Below are 13,289 nucleotides of genomic sequence, written 5' to 3'. Positions count from 1 at the left end.
TGCGGCATATGCTACGCCGCGGGTTGGCTAGTATATTTATATTTATAAAGCTGGTCCTGTTTCACTTCTATGTGATAAAAGTAACATCATCTCAGCCAGTTATACACATGGACATATTCAAACACTAGAATTTTAACTAAAGATATAGATATCTTAGAGATAGATGTCATAGACAGAGGACACAGGTACCTAGAGGCGGTACAAGAGCCATCTTTAGAGATGCTGATAACGTCAAAGCCATCAGTACAAGGAGTTTGAAGAAATATTGTATTAAAATGGGGTGGCACGGTGGCACAGTGGTACTGTCTCGCAGTAAGGAGGGTTTGCTTCCTGGGTCCTCCCTGCGTGGAGCTTGCATGTTCTCCCCATGTCTGTGTAGGTTTCCTCCCACAGTCCAAAGACATACAGGTTAGGTGCATTGGCGATCCTAGAGTGTGCTTGGTGTGTGGCTGCCTTGCGGTGGGGTGGTGCCCTACATGGGGTTTGTTCCTGCCTTGCACCCTATGCTGGCTGGGATTGGCTCTAGCAGACCCCTGTGACCCTGTGTTAGGATATAGCGGGTTGGACAAAGAATGACTGACTGACTGTATTAAAATGCCTTAAAAATGGGTTTTAAAAGTTTCTGAACATTGTAGCAGAGTGTCCAGATGTATCAATGGTGCCTATAAGGAAATTCAAAGCTGCAAAACAATATGCAATTTTCTGAATTAATTAAACTGGAATGCATTCTTGAAATGACAGAATAATAATTACAGAAAAGACTCTATGCACAAGGACCCTGTTACACAGGACTATATCTGTTTTATATCTTCAGGCTCAATTAGGTTAAAGATAATTGGCTCTTCTAATTTAATGCATCAGTTGTAGTAGTTATTAGGTATGACAGTGACATTTTTAATTTCCCAGAAATCTGCCTTATTATTTTTCATGTTTTTCTCTCTGCACAGAACACAGTATCATGTGGCCAAGTCACAAATTTAATTGAACAGCCTGATGGAGAAAAATGGGTCAGTGATGGAATAAAGCGGCAGACGGATGAGAGATGAGAAAGAAATGCTGTGAGAGGTGAAGGAAGTCACTGCCGAAGTAGGTGAGCAAGCAGACATAAGGCATCGCTGCAATGTTTATTCTAGGAATATACAAAAAGAAAAGAAGCTTTTGCATAAACACCCCTTGAACCTTATTTAATTAAACATGGCAAATACTGACATATTGAATTAGGTATGCACAATCTACAGAAGATAATTCACCAATGAAAGCACAGTATGTACTAGAGACCAACCCTCTCGGCTTTGATGAGTGAAAATGACAGATCTATTTCAAGCCGTATTTCATGATGCATTTGGAGGAATATTGCGGACAAAATTAAATGAATAAATAAGCAACAAAAAAATGTATTTCATTACACATTTATTTATGCTCACATTTCGTGACACATTCATTTATTTTTGCTCACATTACACAATACAGTACTGTATTTATTTAATTTTGTCCAATATATTCCTTCATACCTTAGATGTACCATTCTGTTAAATTTCAGCTTTTCAATTAAATGAGAAATGGTGTTTTTGTTGGTGAGTGGACGAGTGAGTGAGTGAACTTTGTATTACAGTATAAAATATATATATATATATATATATATATACACACATAGTGGTTGTCTGAGAAGGAGAAGAAGCATCCTGGCCTGGGACGAGGATAGTTTCTTACCCAGACAGAAGGACAGAGAGGTTGGGCGGCTGGACAAAGGAACAAATTTGTGCCCAGAATGGACCAGCACATGTCGGAGGATGGAAGCAGTCCCATCCCCCATACAGCAGGTGGCAGTGGTCCACTGGTAGCATCCCAGTTTGGATACCCGCAGTGGTGCTTGGGAGTTGGAGTCCTGTCAGGGACCCTTGCTGCCAGTAGAGGCACGCAGTGACACTGGAATGCATTCCTGGGGCTGGCATGAAAATTAGCCAGCTACTTCATGTCGGGCAGTGAGAGTTGGGAGGCAGCGGGTAACACTCAAAGGAGGAGCAGAAAGAGAGAAAAGAGGGACACTTGTTCTAATTGCTATTTGTGCCTGGTCATTACTGGTCATTTGGCAGCTTATCTATATAATAAAAGCCCAGCGCCGTGTCCGTGTCCGGGTTCCTTTTGGCTGTATAGCCGCCCCGTAGAAAAGCCCCAGTCCTTCCCCTCTCAGAATTCCTGCTTACCCCCCTCCGTTCTTTCCCCTTTGCTTTTATTTTTCCTGTTCCCAAAAATCTTTTCAAAAGAAAAGTAAAGAAACAGACAGAGCATCACATTAACGTCTTCTCCCCTCTGCCCCTACAGCGTCCACCGCGCTTCTCGCGTTTTTATTTATACAAACACATTACATATAAAAACTATTTACAAAAAAAAAAATTAATCCAATTTTCCAAAGAGAACTATTTACAATACACATAGACTTTATACAAAAAAAAAAATCCTAATTAAATATTCTCAACAAGTGAAAAAAAAAAAAAAAAAAAATATATATATATATATATATATATATATATATATATATAGCATACCTTTTCAAAACAAAAGTAAAGAAAATAGACAGAGCGTCACATTAACGTCTTCTCCCCTCTGCCTATTAAATAATAAATGAAATCGATTATAAATTATTAACAAAAAGTAAATGAAATAAAAAAATCACAAAAGAAACAGAAACCACAATCTACCCTTACAGCGTCCACCTCACTTTTGGCGTTAGAGCCAAAAACGTGGTGTATGCAGGTTATGAGGTGTGACACTAATTAACGCCCGTACTACAACAGATTATATTGTTGATATACTATTAACTATTTACAGGGATCAACTCTTTTGGGGAAGTTCATAACAAAAAAAAAAAAATAAAATTATAAATAACATTTACACTTTGCTACATGTGCACTTGAGTATTTCGAGCCCCGCGTCAGAGTCGGATGGGTGTTTCATGCCGCGATTTTCTATTTTCTCCCTTCTTGCCCACTATGCCTTTCCGTCTTCAGATACCCATGTGCACTTTTACGGAGGAGGCCTTATCGAACAATGCCGAAACGAAAGGCAACTGAACCTGCTCCTGCGAGAGAGGACACATTACACCATGATCACGAAGCAAACAGGCAAAGGCGCGCCAGTCGCTCGCAAGAAACGGACACTCAGCATTCAGACAGATTAGCTCAACGACGCGTCTCTGCCACACAACGAAAGGCAACTGAAACCCCTACAGAGAGAGAAGACAGATTACGCCGTGATCGCGAAAGAAAGAGGCAAAAGCGTGCCAATGAGACACCCGATGAGAGGTCCTTACGATTGCAAAACAACCTTAATAGACAAACTCCTACAGAGAGAGAGGACACATTACGCCGTGATTGGCAAAGAAAGAGGCAAAAGCGTGCCAATGAGACACCCGACGACAGATCCTTACGATTGCAAAACAACCGTAATATATAGAGACGTATGGTCTCCCAAGAAACTCCGAGTGAACGCTCTCACCGTTCTCGCTCGCAACAAACTGACACTCACCACTCACAGACATTACCGCAACGACGCATCTCCACTCCTCTTCCTTACAACCATTTAGACAATGTATACGATTCTGATTACTCTGTGTCCCACACTTCGTGAAGCATGGGTTTTGTATTGAAAATTTGTTTCCCATGCAAAAATCAAATGCGGTGCGATGAAGGACCCAGTTCACGACTGCCAGGCGCGTTTAAACAGGGAGTCCCTTCAACTGTGGTCATCAAACGGGCAGCGTAGCGCGCGCCAAGTCGCTAGTTAATAATAAAATACTTTATTTGAACCCAGGACTGTGTGGAGTACTACTGTGTCTGAGATTTCAGGGCTCTCAAAAGTGGTGCCCCCTTGTGGTCACTTTATATTATATATATATATATATATATATATATACATATACACACACACAGTTGACCCTTGATATACGACCGGCCTGACATGCGAACAACTTGCTTTACAACCAAAATTTTTGTTTTCAATTTTGACCAACATATTGCATTACGACCTGAATGCGGTCACGTGTATCCGCTTGTGCGATTGTAAACAAACAGCCGAGAGTGTCTGTAAGCGTCAGTCGGAGCCCAGATACATGTGTTTGTGGACGAAATTTCAATCAGTGCAGTGATTTATATAATTTTTTTCGATAATTGCTAAGGAAGGAAGAGAAGGTAACGAAGGTAAAGAAAGTGATCACAATCGAAATGAAGAAGGAAATTGTGTGGAAATATGAGAGTGGCGTTCGTGTGACCGATCTCGCTAATATGTACAGTATGTCGAAATCCACCATCTCGACAATTTTACAAAGAAAGGATTTGTATAAGGAGGCTCCTTCCAAACAATAACCATCTTCCATTTCATTCTCCTCCTCCTTCCTTCTTGCAAGCCAAAGATGTCAACTTAAATGGTGAGTACAGTATGAAATTGTTTCTGGTAGGCTAGGCACTTTTTATAACTTTTTGGTTAGTACATTAGAAAAATTATTGGTGTTGGTAAATTATGCACATTATACAACCCTTTTCTATTAAAAAAAGTTAAGTAAGTGTTGCTGTGGGCAGTTCGGAACGCATTAAGGGCATTTCTATTATTTCTTATGGGGAAAAATAGTCTTGACTTACAACAAACTTGAGTTACAACCAGCCCTCGAGAACGAATTGAGTTCGTAAGTCAAGGGTCCACTGTATATATATAGATGTCTATGCATGGAAGTGTGTGTGTGTGTCTGTCTGGTTCGGAAGTGAGAGGTGGAGTCGGGGTAAAGGCTCCACCTCCAAGGAAACAGAAACTCACTTAGCCGCTAATAACACAAGCAAGGCGAGCATGTCAGCAAAACAAAATCTCGGAAGAAAGACAAAGTCGCTTAGCTGCTATCATCGGCAAAACGGGATCCCTTTTACTTTTCCTCCCGCTGCTAATGCACAAACAATGCGAGCACGTCGGCAAAACGAATCCGCCTGGGAGAGAGACGCCCAGAGTAGTTCCTTTCAGTGACCTGACATCTCTACATTTCAATTTTACTTTCTAGGACCCCGGGCTTTTTACAGCATACGCTTACATGGCTATATATATAGTAATAAAGGAACTATATTAACACCTGACCCGACATAGACAGACATGGGAGGCACACTTATAAAACAAATAAATGTTTTATTTTTCTTCGCCTGTGGGCAACGCCTTCCCCGTTCCCACAGGCACAACATAGTCCCAAAGCACAATAGCACAACCACCACAATACTTTTTCTCCTCTACGGCAAGCTTAGTCCCTCTCCTCCTGACTATGGCTCCTGGAGTAGTGTCTGCTGGTCCCTTATATAGGTCACCCAGAAGTGCTCCAGGTGCTCGTTGACCCAGTTCCAGCAGCACTTCCGGGTGTTTCGGAAGAACCACCCCCATGGGCTCAGGGACAGTTGCAGCACATCCTGGCAGCACCCCCGGATCCCAACAGGGCTGTTACAAACTTCAAGTCCCATGAAGCCCTGCAGGAGTCTGAGGGATCGCTGCCATCCAGGGGGCTGCCATCTAGTGTTCCAGGGGAGGTGATGCTCTGTCCACACTTGCTTCCCTTGGCCACCCATGACAATATATATTACTTGGTACATGTATTCCCTTTTTAACTAGAAATGGACTTGACAAAAGTTCAATAAATCCTGTAAAAGAACTTTCAAGAACTTAAGTGATCCATTTATGACAGTTAAATTGCAAGACTCCTTATTCTTACTGGCAAGTACCCCATATGATTTGGTGCTACGGATATCCTGGAGAAACCAAAGTTTACCTGCTTTTAGATAACAGGCACTTGGCAGTGGTTTTGGATGGCAAAAACTTAACTGGGACAAAACCTTTTTGTCACTGCAACTCGCCTGTTCTTGTTCCAAACCCACAACTAATGAATCACTAATAAATGAGCTGAGCTTCGAAACCAGTCTTACCACTGTTACCTTTTAAAGTGAACAACACTGTAACATCAGTCCAATGTAACCAGGAAAGCTTACCTTAGAATTTCTCTTTAGGTTATTCAGCAAAGAAGTGAAGCGGTTTTGTAGCTGCTGCATTTCTGAAGGCATTGAAGTACCTTCACTCTCTCTCATTGCAGGAGGCTGTTCAGTCTGTGAAAGTCTCTGTTTAAAGACAGAACATTGCAAATCACCCTCTAAAATAATAGAACATGGATATGAATACCTGATAAAATGTAACTCTGCATAACATTACAAAAATGTTACTAATGATATCTTGCCAACTCAACATACATTAAAAATTTGCCAACTAGAACAGAAATACTCGGTTGCTTCCCAAATGAACATTTTAGTCATATCACAGAACAGTCCAAAACATGCATTGTTTTATAATCACAGCTGCTTGAATTCTTATAAGTGGCATTGGATAAAAAATAAAATAATATCCTGTTTCGCTTTGTACTGAAATGTCATATGCTTACTACAGTTGCTTGTGACGGAATCTGCTGTGTAAGATGTTACATAAAATAGATTTGTTTATTCTGTACAGTGGAACCTCGGTTCATGAACATCTCGGTACACGTACAAATCGGTTTACAACCAAAAAGTTCGACAAACTTTTGCCTCGGTTCACAACCACATACTAGGTATACAAACAAGCCAGTTTCCCTTTCGGTTTGTGCGCGCCGATGATTTCCGCACGTGTTGCATTGTTCTCGGTCAGACGTACGTACTTGCACATGCGTGCGTGCTTTCGCTGTGAACTCTTTGTGCTCTATTTCATTTCCCTTCCGGTTCATACGCGCCAATTACTGTATTAAAGAACGTGTTCAGCCTCTCCCTGTTCATTGTTCTCAGTCACACGTGCATGCTTTATCTGTGAACTCTTTGTGCTCTACAGTACAGGTACTCGTCGACATACGACCTATGCAAGTTACGACTGTTCGACTTTACGACGCGTTTGACTGTTTCCCCTGCCAGCTGTTGGCAGCGCCAGTTTCCCGCCCTCTCAAGTCTCGCTACGCAGCAGTAAAAATATACGCAGCAGTGTTGCCCCACGTGTGTTTGTGTCTTGTTGTTTTGGCAATTTTCGATAATAATATAACCCTAACATATAACCCTATAATATTAACACTAATAGCAGCTTTCTACTCAAAACGGCAAACTTGAGAAGCTGCCAGCATCAAACCCAGAAGCTCTTGATTGGGCAGTTCTTAGGATTGCACTACGCAAGCAGTCGCATCAACTGCTTACCGCAACCTGCTTTCTTTTTTCTTCTTGAATAAAAGCGCACTTGTTCTGTTATACTTGTACTTGTGAAAGTGTTTATTTGATATTTGGACTTCAGGCTTCACACCAGTCATTCTCAGTCACACACACCACTCACATCCACATCCACAGTTATCCCAGTCTCGTTCGTGCACAAGTTTTATATACAATCATTACATTCAAATGTTAACAGTTCCCACACACAACTGCTGACTCCCAATCAAGAGCTTCTGGGTTCGATGCTAGCAGCTTCTCGAGTTTACCGCTTTGAGTAGAGAGCTGCTGTTATTGTTAATATTATACAATAAAAACATACATTTGATTTACGTCTGTAACAACCATTGTAAATTTATAGTGCTTGTCAAAGTTAGCGTTCACGCTCGCCCCGATCTGACACTGCTCTTTTCAAATAAAGACGCGCTATAACAGAGGTGAACTCAGATCAGAGAAAACAGAAGCCCTCCCCGCAAGAAATGTCGACTCACAGTGTATGAATGGCGTATGGAATAAGTGTGTTAAGCGTTATGTAAATACTTTTGCTGGATTTAACAGTGAACAAGAACTTGATGAGATTCGTAAAGAAATAGTGAAACTGTCAAAAGACCTTTCATTGGAATGTGAAATGGAAGATGTCGAGGAGTTGCTAGACCGGGAATCAGGTGAACTTATGAATGAAGAGCTGATAGAATTGGAAGAAGAAAGAGTGGCGGAAGAAGAAACAAGAGAATTGGAGTAAGACGAAGAGGAGGAGGTGCCACAAAGAATGTTCACCACAAAGGGATTGTCAGAAGATTTATCTACTGAATAAACTCCTCGCTCATTTTGAAAAAATGGACCCAAATATTGAACGATTTGCGAGGATTGAACGGATGGCACGCAACACATTTCGTCCTTATTGCGAAATTTATGAAGAGAAAAAAAAAACAAACAATTCAGACGAAGCTCACTATGTTTATGAAAAGAGCAACTCCTCCCATCACCCCGTCCGCAGCCTCACCTGATCTGATGAAGGCGATATCGACAACCCGCAGCCAAGCACCAGTGGTGCCAGGAATTAAATGTACAGTACAGTATTTCTTGTTTAGTACGTTTTCCACATATTAAACAAATTGTACTGTAGTATTTCATGTGCTTTTGCAGTTAACCATGGCTTCTAAGCACTGTAACCTCCTCTCCACCCAGTTCCTCCTCACTTCATGCCAGAACTCGACTCATGCAAGGTTAGTTTTCTTGGTGGTTTATGGTTAGTTTTTGTATTACGGATTTTTCAAATGGTCATTTTTCAGTTCGTAGCGTGAATTGTTGCAATGTTACTTTTCTTGGTTGTTTATTAAGTTACGGATTTTTCAAATGTTCTTTTTTTTTCCCTGCGATCGGGTTGTAAGGCTAGAGCGCAAACTGTTGCAATGTTACTTTCTTGGTTGCTTGTGGTTGGTTTTTAAATAAAGTTCGGATTTGTTCAAATGTTCCTTTTTTTACCCCCTGTGCTTAAAACTCATTAAAAAAAGCGTTTATACAGCGATCGGGTTATAAGGCTGTAGCGCGAACTGCTGCAATGTTAGTTTTCTCTGTTGTTCAAGGTTTTCTCAGTGTTATTCAATGTTTTTACATTTAGTTTACTATTACGATGCGCATTCTATGGTGTAATTAACTATATTTGTGCTTAAAAATCTTTAAAAAAAATATATTTACATACAGTTCGTACCGTCTGGAACGGATTAATTGTATTTACATACAGTTCGTACCGTCTGGAACGGATTAATTGTATTTACATACAGTCCTATGGGGGAAATTGCTTCGGTTCACGACCAAATCGGTTTACGACCACAGTTTTGGAACGAATTATGGTCGTGAACCGATGTTCCACTGTACAAAAAACAGCTATTGCTATTTCACCTTTCATTGCAAACAGCATTGCAAATAATGAGAGAAGGTCAATGTAATTTATACATTACTGCACACCTCTACTTTCAGACAACAAGAGAAGACAGGCATCTATTAAACCTTTTGCCCCGTGTTAGAAATGAATAATCAAGGCCCTTGTCTCTTAATAGCTTTCAATCTTTCTTTGGATGTCCTGAAAACGTCAACGACTTTTTCATATTTGGATCTCCTTTTTCACTAATTAAGGTTTTTGAAACCTTATTTTTCTTTGACAATATAATATGCTGCATTTTAGAATTAGCAACTGTAGAAAATGAAATGAAACATTAACTGTGTTCTGTATACTGTGATGGATGGCAAACAATTGGGTGGGTGTCCCAACCAGGATGGGGGCAAGGTTCCGTACCTGGATTGAAGGTTAGCCCTTCTGAGACATGAGAAGGAAGACAAGGACTGTCCTACCTTGGCGAGGAGACAAGTAGAAGATGCCAGTGTGAAAGTGGATAGGCTGGCATCCCGGCGAGGTTGAGAGACCAGTGTGATGGAAGGGCAGGGGGACACAACCCGTCAGGGCAACATGCTCCTCCAACACACTAGGTGGCATCATCCCTGGGCGACACCACCTGTATGGACACCTGCAAGGCATGCTGGGAACTGTAGTCCCATGGGGACAGCCTTGTTGGGTTCTGTAGCTGCCACCAGGGGGTGCTGTAGGGATCTCTCCAGGTGCACCGTCCATCACAATGCATTAAAAGGATGGATGGGATTAGAAATGAGGACATTAGGAGGGTCAGCTAAAGTTGGACGGTTGGGAGACAAAGTCAGAGAGGCGAGATTGCGTTGGTTTGGACATTTGCAAAGGAGAGATGATGAGTATATTGGGAGAAGGATGCTAAGGATAGAGCTGTCAGGGAAGAGGAGAAGAGGAAAGCCTAAGAGAAGGTTTATGGATGTGGTGAGGGAGGACATGCAGGTGATGGGTGTGACAGAACAAGATGACGAAGACAGAAAGATATGGAAGAAGTTGAGCCGCTGTGGCAACCCCTAACAGGAGCAGCCAAAAGAAGAAGATGCAAATCTCAGATTTATGTTTTCCTCAGAATATTATGATTTTGTAACAATGTGACTTGCTGCTTTACCCTTTCAGCACAAATGTGGTATCATATAAATTGTAACAATATGAAAAGAAACAAAAATGCCTCTCTATTATATAAAAAAATCCTTCGACGAGATGACTTTTGGAGACAAGACTTTTTGGAAGAGAGATTTTTTTTTCAAGTCCTGCCCTCCTCTCAAACATTTTCAAACAAGACCACGGTTCTCTCTCCTCTCATTCGTGTGAATGCATTTGTCAGACACAGTTCCTGCGCGCTCAGCTCTTATACATTTTAATGTTTTCCTCACTTTAAGATCCCAATTAAAGAAGACGTATTATGTCCAAATCTTATTGAAGAATTTCATCACGAAGGGTTATCAACATAAAAAATGAGTACACCGGCAATTCTAGCACCGAGAAACGATGAAGTCAAATGAATTAACGCAAAAATTGTCAATTGGTTACACGGCAAATTGGTTAAATGTGTATGAATAGACTCTGCTGAAACACTTGGTGGTGATGGTGCGGAAGATGAATACATCAACTTACAATATCACGAAGAATATCTGCAACCGTTGTGAGCGCTGAAGTCGGAAAATGACGAGATAAACAATTTAAAATTAAAAGCAATTTCTTTATTCTTTATTCTTGGTGAGTTAGAGAGACTGCCCCCCCATGCCTACGAAGAGACTGGAGCCCCCCTACCCCACTCATTCGCCCCCCCCAAGCTCAGTTCCACTGGCTGGTCAGAATAGATGGTCTTGCTTAAAAGAAAAAATTCCTCTTTATATTACCTAGCTTATTCATTAGCCAAAGAGAGAACAGAAAAAAACATAACAGTTCATTTTGAGGTCATACATAAATTAGGGTTACATCTTTAATTTATGACATTTAGGAGTACAGAAAAACAAAGCAGTACCAGGCGCATACATTATCTAAAGACTGTGACCTCTCAGTACACACACACAAACTCATTTTAAGCAGTTTTCTTAAAGTTCATTGCATTAGTAATAAAGAGATTACATTCTTATAACTTTAATATTTTCATTAGATTATATTTGTTTGATTAGATTAATAATCCTTATTTATTAATTCATAAATTACATTTTTGTCTTATATTTTTAGAAATAAAAATCTAATAGCTCTCTGCAGCATGATTAATACAAAATACAGTCACTGGTATTTTGTGAGTTAAATACTTATAATCATCTGCGGTGGGTTGTCTCCCTGCCTGGGGTCTGCTTCCTGCCTTGCACCCTGTGTTGGCTGGGATTGGCTCCAGCAGACCCCCGCAACCCTGCAGTTAGGATATAGCAGGGTGGATAATGGATGGATAGATGGATACTTATAATCATTACAGTTAATAATGTTTTTTCTGCTTTCTCACTGTCAACACAGTCCGGTCTTACAACTCACGAATTACTGTTGAAAGAAGGATGTATCCAAGAAAGGTAATGTAGTACTTCTTCAGGGGATAACATTAGACAACAAAGGAGATCTTGATATGCCATTCGTATTAAAACATTAACAGTTTCCCGTTAGAATACATTTTGCATTGTGTTGATGCATATTTAACAACTCCCATGAAAATAGAAATCGGTTTAAATTGTACATCTGCATCCCCATACGCAAGCAGCAGAACTGCAAAGAGGCTAGAGCATAGCACTGGCCAGGGGTTGGCGAGAGAAGCGGGCAGAGGGCAAAGTCTCCTACTTTATAATATGAAATAAAGACAATTTCCAAATACCATATTAGAAAATACACAAAACTAGGCACATACAGTACTTAACCCCACTGCCGAAACCTAATAACCTCATGGGACATTTTATAATTGATTTCTAAAATTAAACTATGAACTGGGCTCTTAGATTAAACTCCCATTACTTTAATGGAAACATTCACCCAGCCTATAGTGAATATAATTAATAGTTTTCATTAATAGCCGCTGTTGGTTTCTTAACAGCAGCTACTGTTAACGGTTTATTCAAGAAAACTAAAATATTTTTTGTTAAGAATTATGGAGCAGTTGGGTGGGGGGGGTTGAATTCGGTTTTATTACATTTTGTCTTTATTTTGTTCCTGCTTTATTTTTTTAACTTTGATTTTTCTTCTTTTTTTTCCCAGTTTGACAATGAAGTCATTTGTTGTCTAAGTTTGACTTGATTGTATGCAATGTTCCATCATTCCATTATCCAACCCGCTATATCCTAACTACAGGGTCACGGGGGTCTGCTGGAACCAATCCCAGCCAACACAGGGCACAAGTCAAGAAACAAACCCCGGGCAGGGCAACAGCCCACCGCAGGGCGTATGCATTTTAACAAAAACACAAACACACAGCACAGCACAGCAGATCTGTCAAGGTCAACGCAGGCAGGAATTAGGCCTCCCCTGCACCAGTCTGTTTGTGCAACTTGTTTACTTCATTTGACCCAATGTGTTGTGACAGTAGATGGCGCTATACCAGCACTCAACCCGACACAGACAGACACAGGAGGCACACTTATAAAAGCGCAAGCTTTTTTTTATTTTATTTTCTTCCCTCCCCATTCCCACAAGTACACAACAGTGTGCGCGCACACACACACACACACCAAGCGCATACCAGGGACAATTTAGGATTGCCAATGCACCTAACCTGCATGTCTTTGGACTGTGGGAGGAAACCGCACTACCCAGAGGAAATGTATGCAATGTTATTTTCTTCAATAAAAAAAAACCCCATTCAGTACTTCATTATCAAGCTTTTAAAAAATAAGGACAATCTTATGTTATGCACAGGCTTTTAAGAGAAATGTCAGCCTGCCTTTCACTCCAGTCGCTGCACAGTAAGAGCCTTAACTTGTGTACCAAAAATTACATTTATATATCATCCAATGTAAGAAAAATTATAATCATTATGCTTTTAGGTTTAATCACAGTTTTTAATCCTACTGGCCACAGCCCACCCGCTTGAGAATTTACTTGGACTGCCAGGCACTATTTTTTGGGAGATTTACTGCCCACTTACCAAATTATTAAGTGTTTTACTTTCTCGTATACGAAATATAGCGAATGTATTGTAATCGTTC

The 13,289-nt window shown here is 40.6% G+C and overlaps 1 protein-coding gene across 1 annotated transcript in view; it reads right to left on the bottom strand.

The window, feature by feature from the left end:
• LOC114661052 (lipid droplet assembly factor 1-like) overlaps positions 1-13,289 on the bottom strand; it is a 60,804-nt gene that overhangs the window by 35,563 nt on the left and 11,952 nt on the right. Inside the window, exon 2 of the mRNA XM_028814158.2 lies at positions 6,009-6,134. Coding sequence (XP_028669991.1) covers positions 6,009-6,134 — 126 coding nt within the window. The remainder of the gene's footprint in view (positions 1-6,008; positions 6,135-13,289) is intronic.

This window comes from Erpetoichthys calabaricus, chromosome 11 (genome assembly GCF_900747795.2).
Source record: "Erpetoichthys calabaricus chromosome 11, fErpCal1.3, whole genome shotgun sequence".
Classification (NCBI taxonomy): Eukaryota; Metazoa; Chordata; class Cladistia; order Polypteriformes; family Polypteridae; genus Erpetoichthys; species Erpetoichthys calabaricus.
Note: the sequence above shows the minus strand (reverse complement) of the source record. Positions and strands in the feature narration are given on the sequence as shown.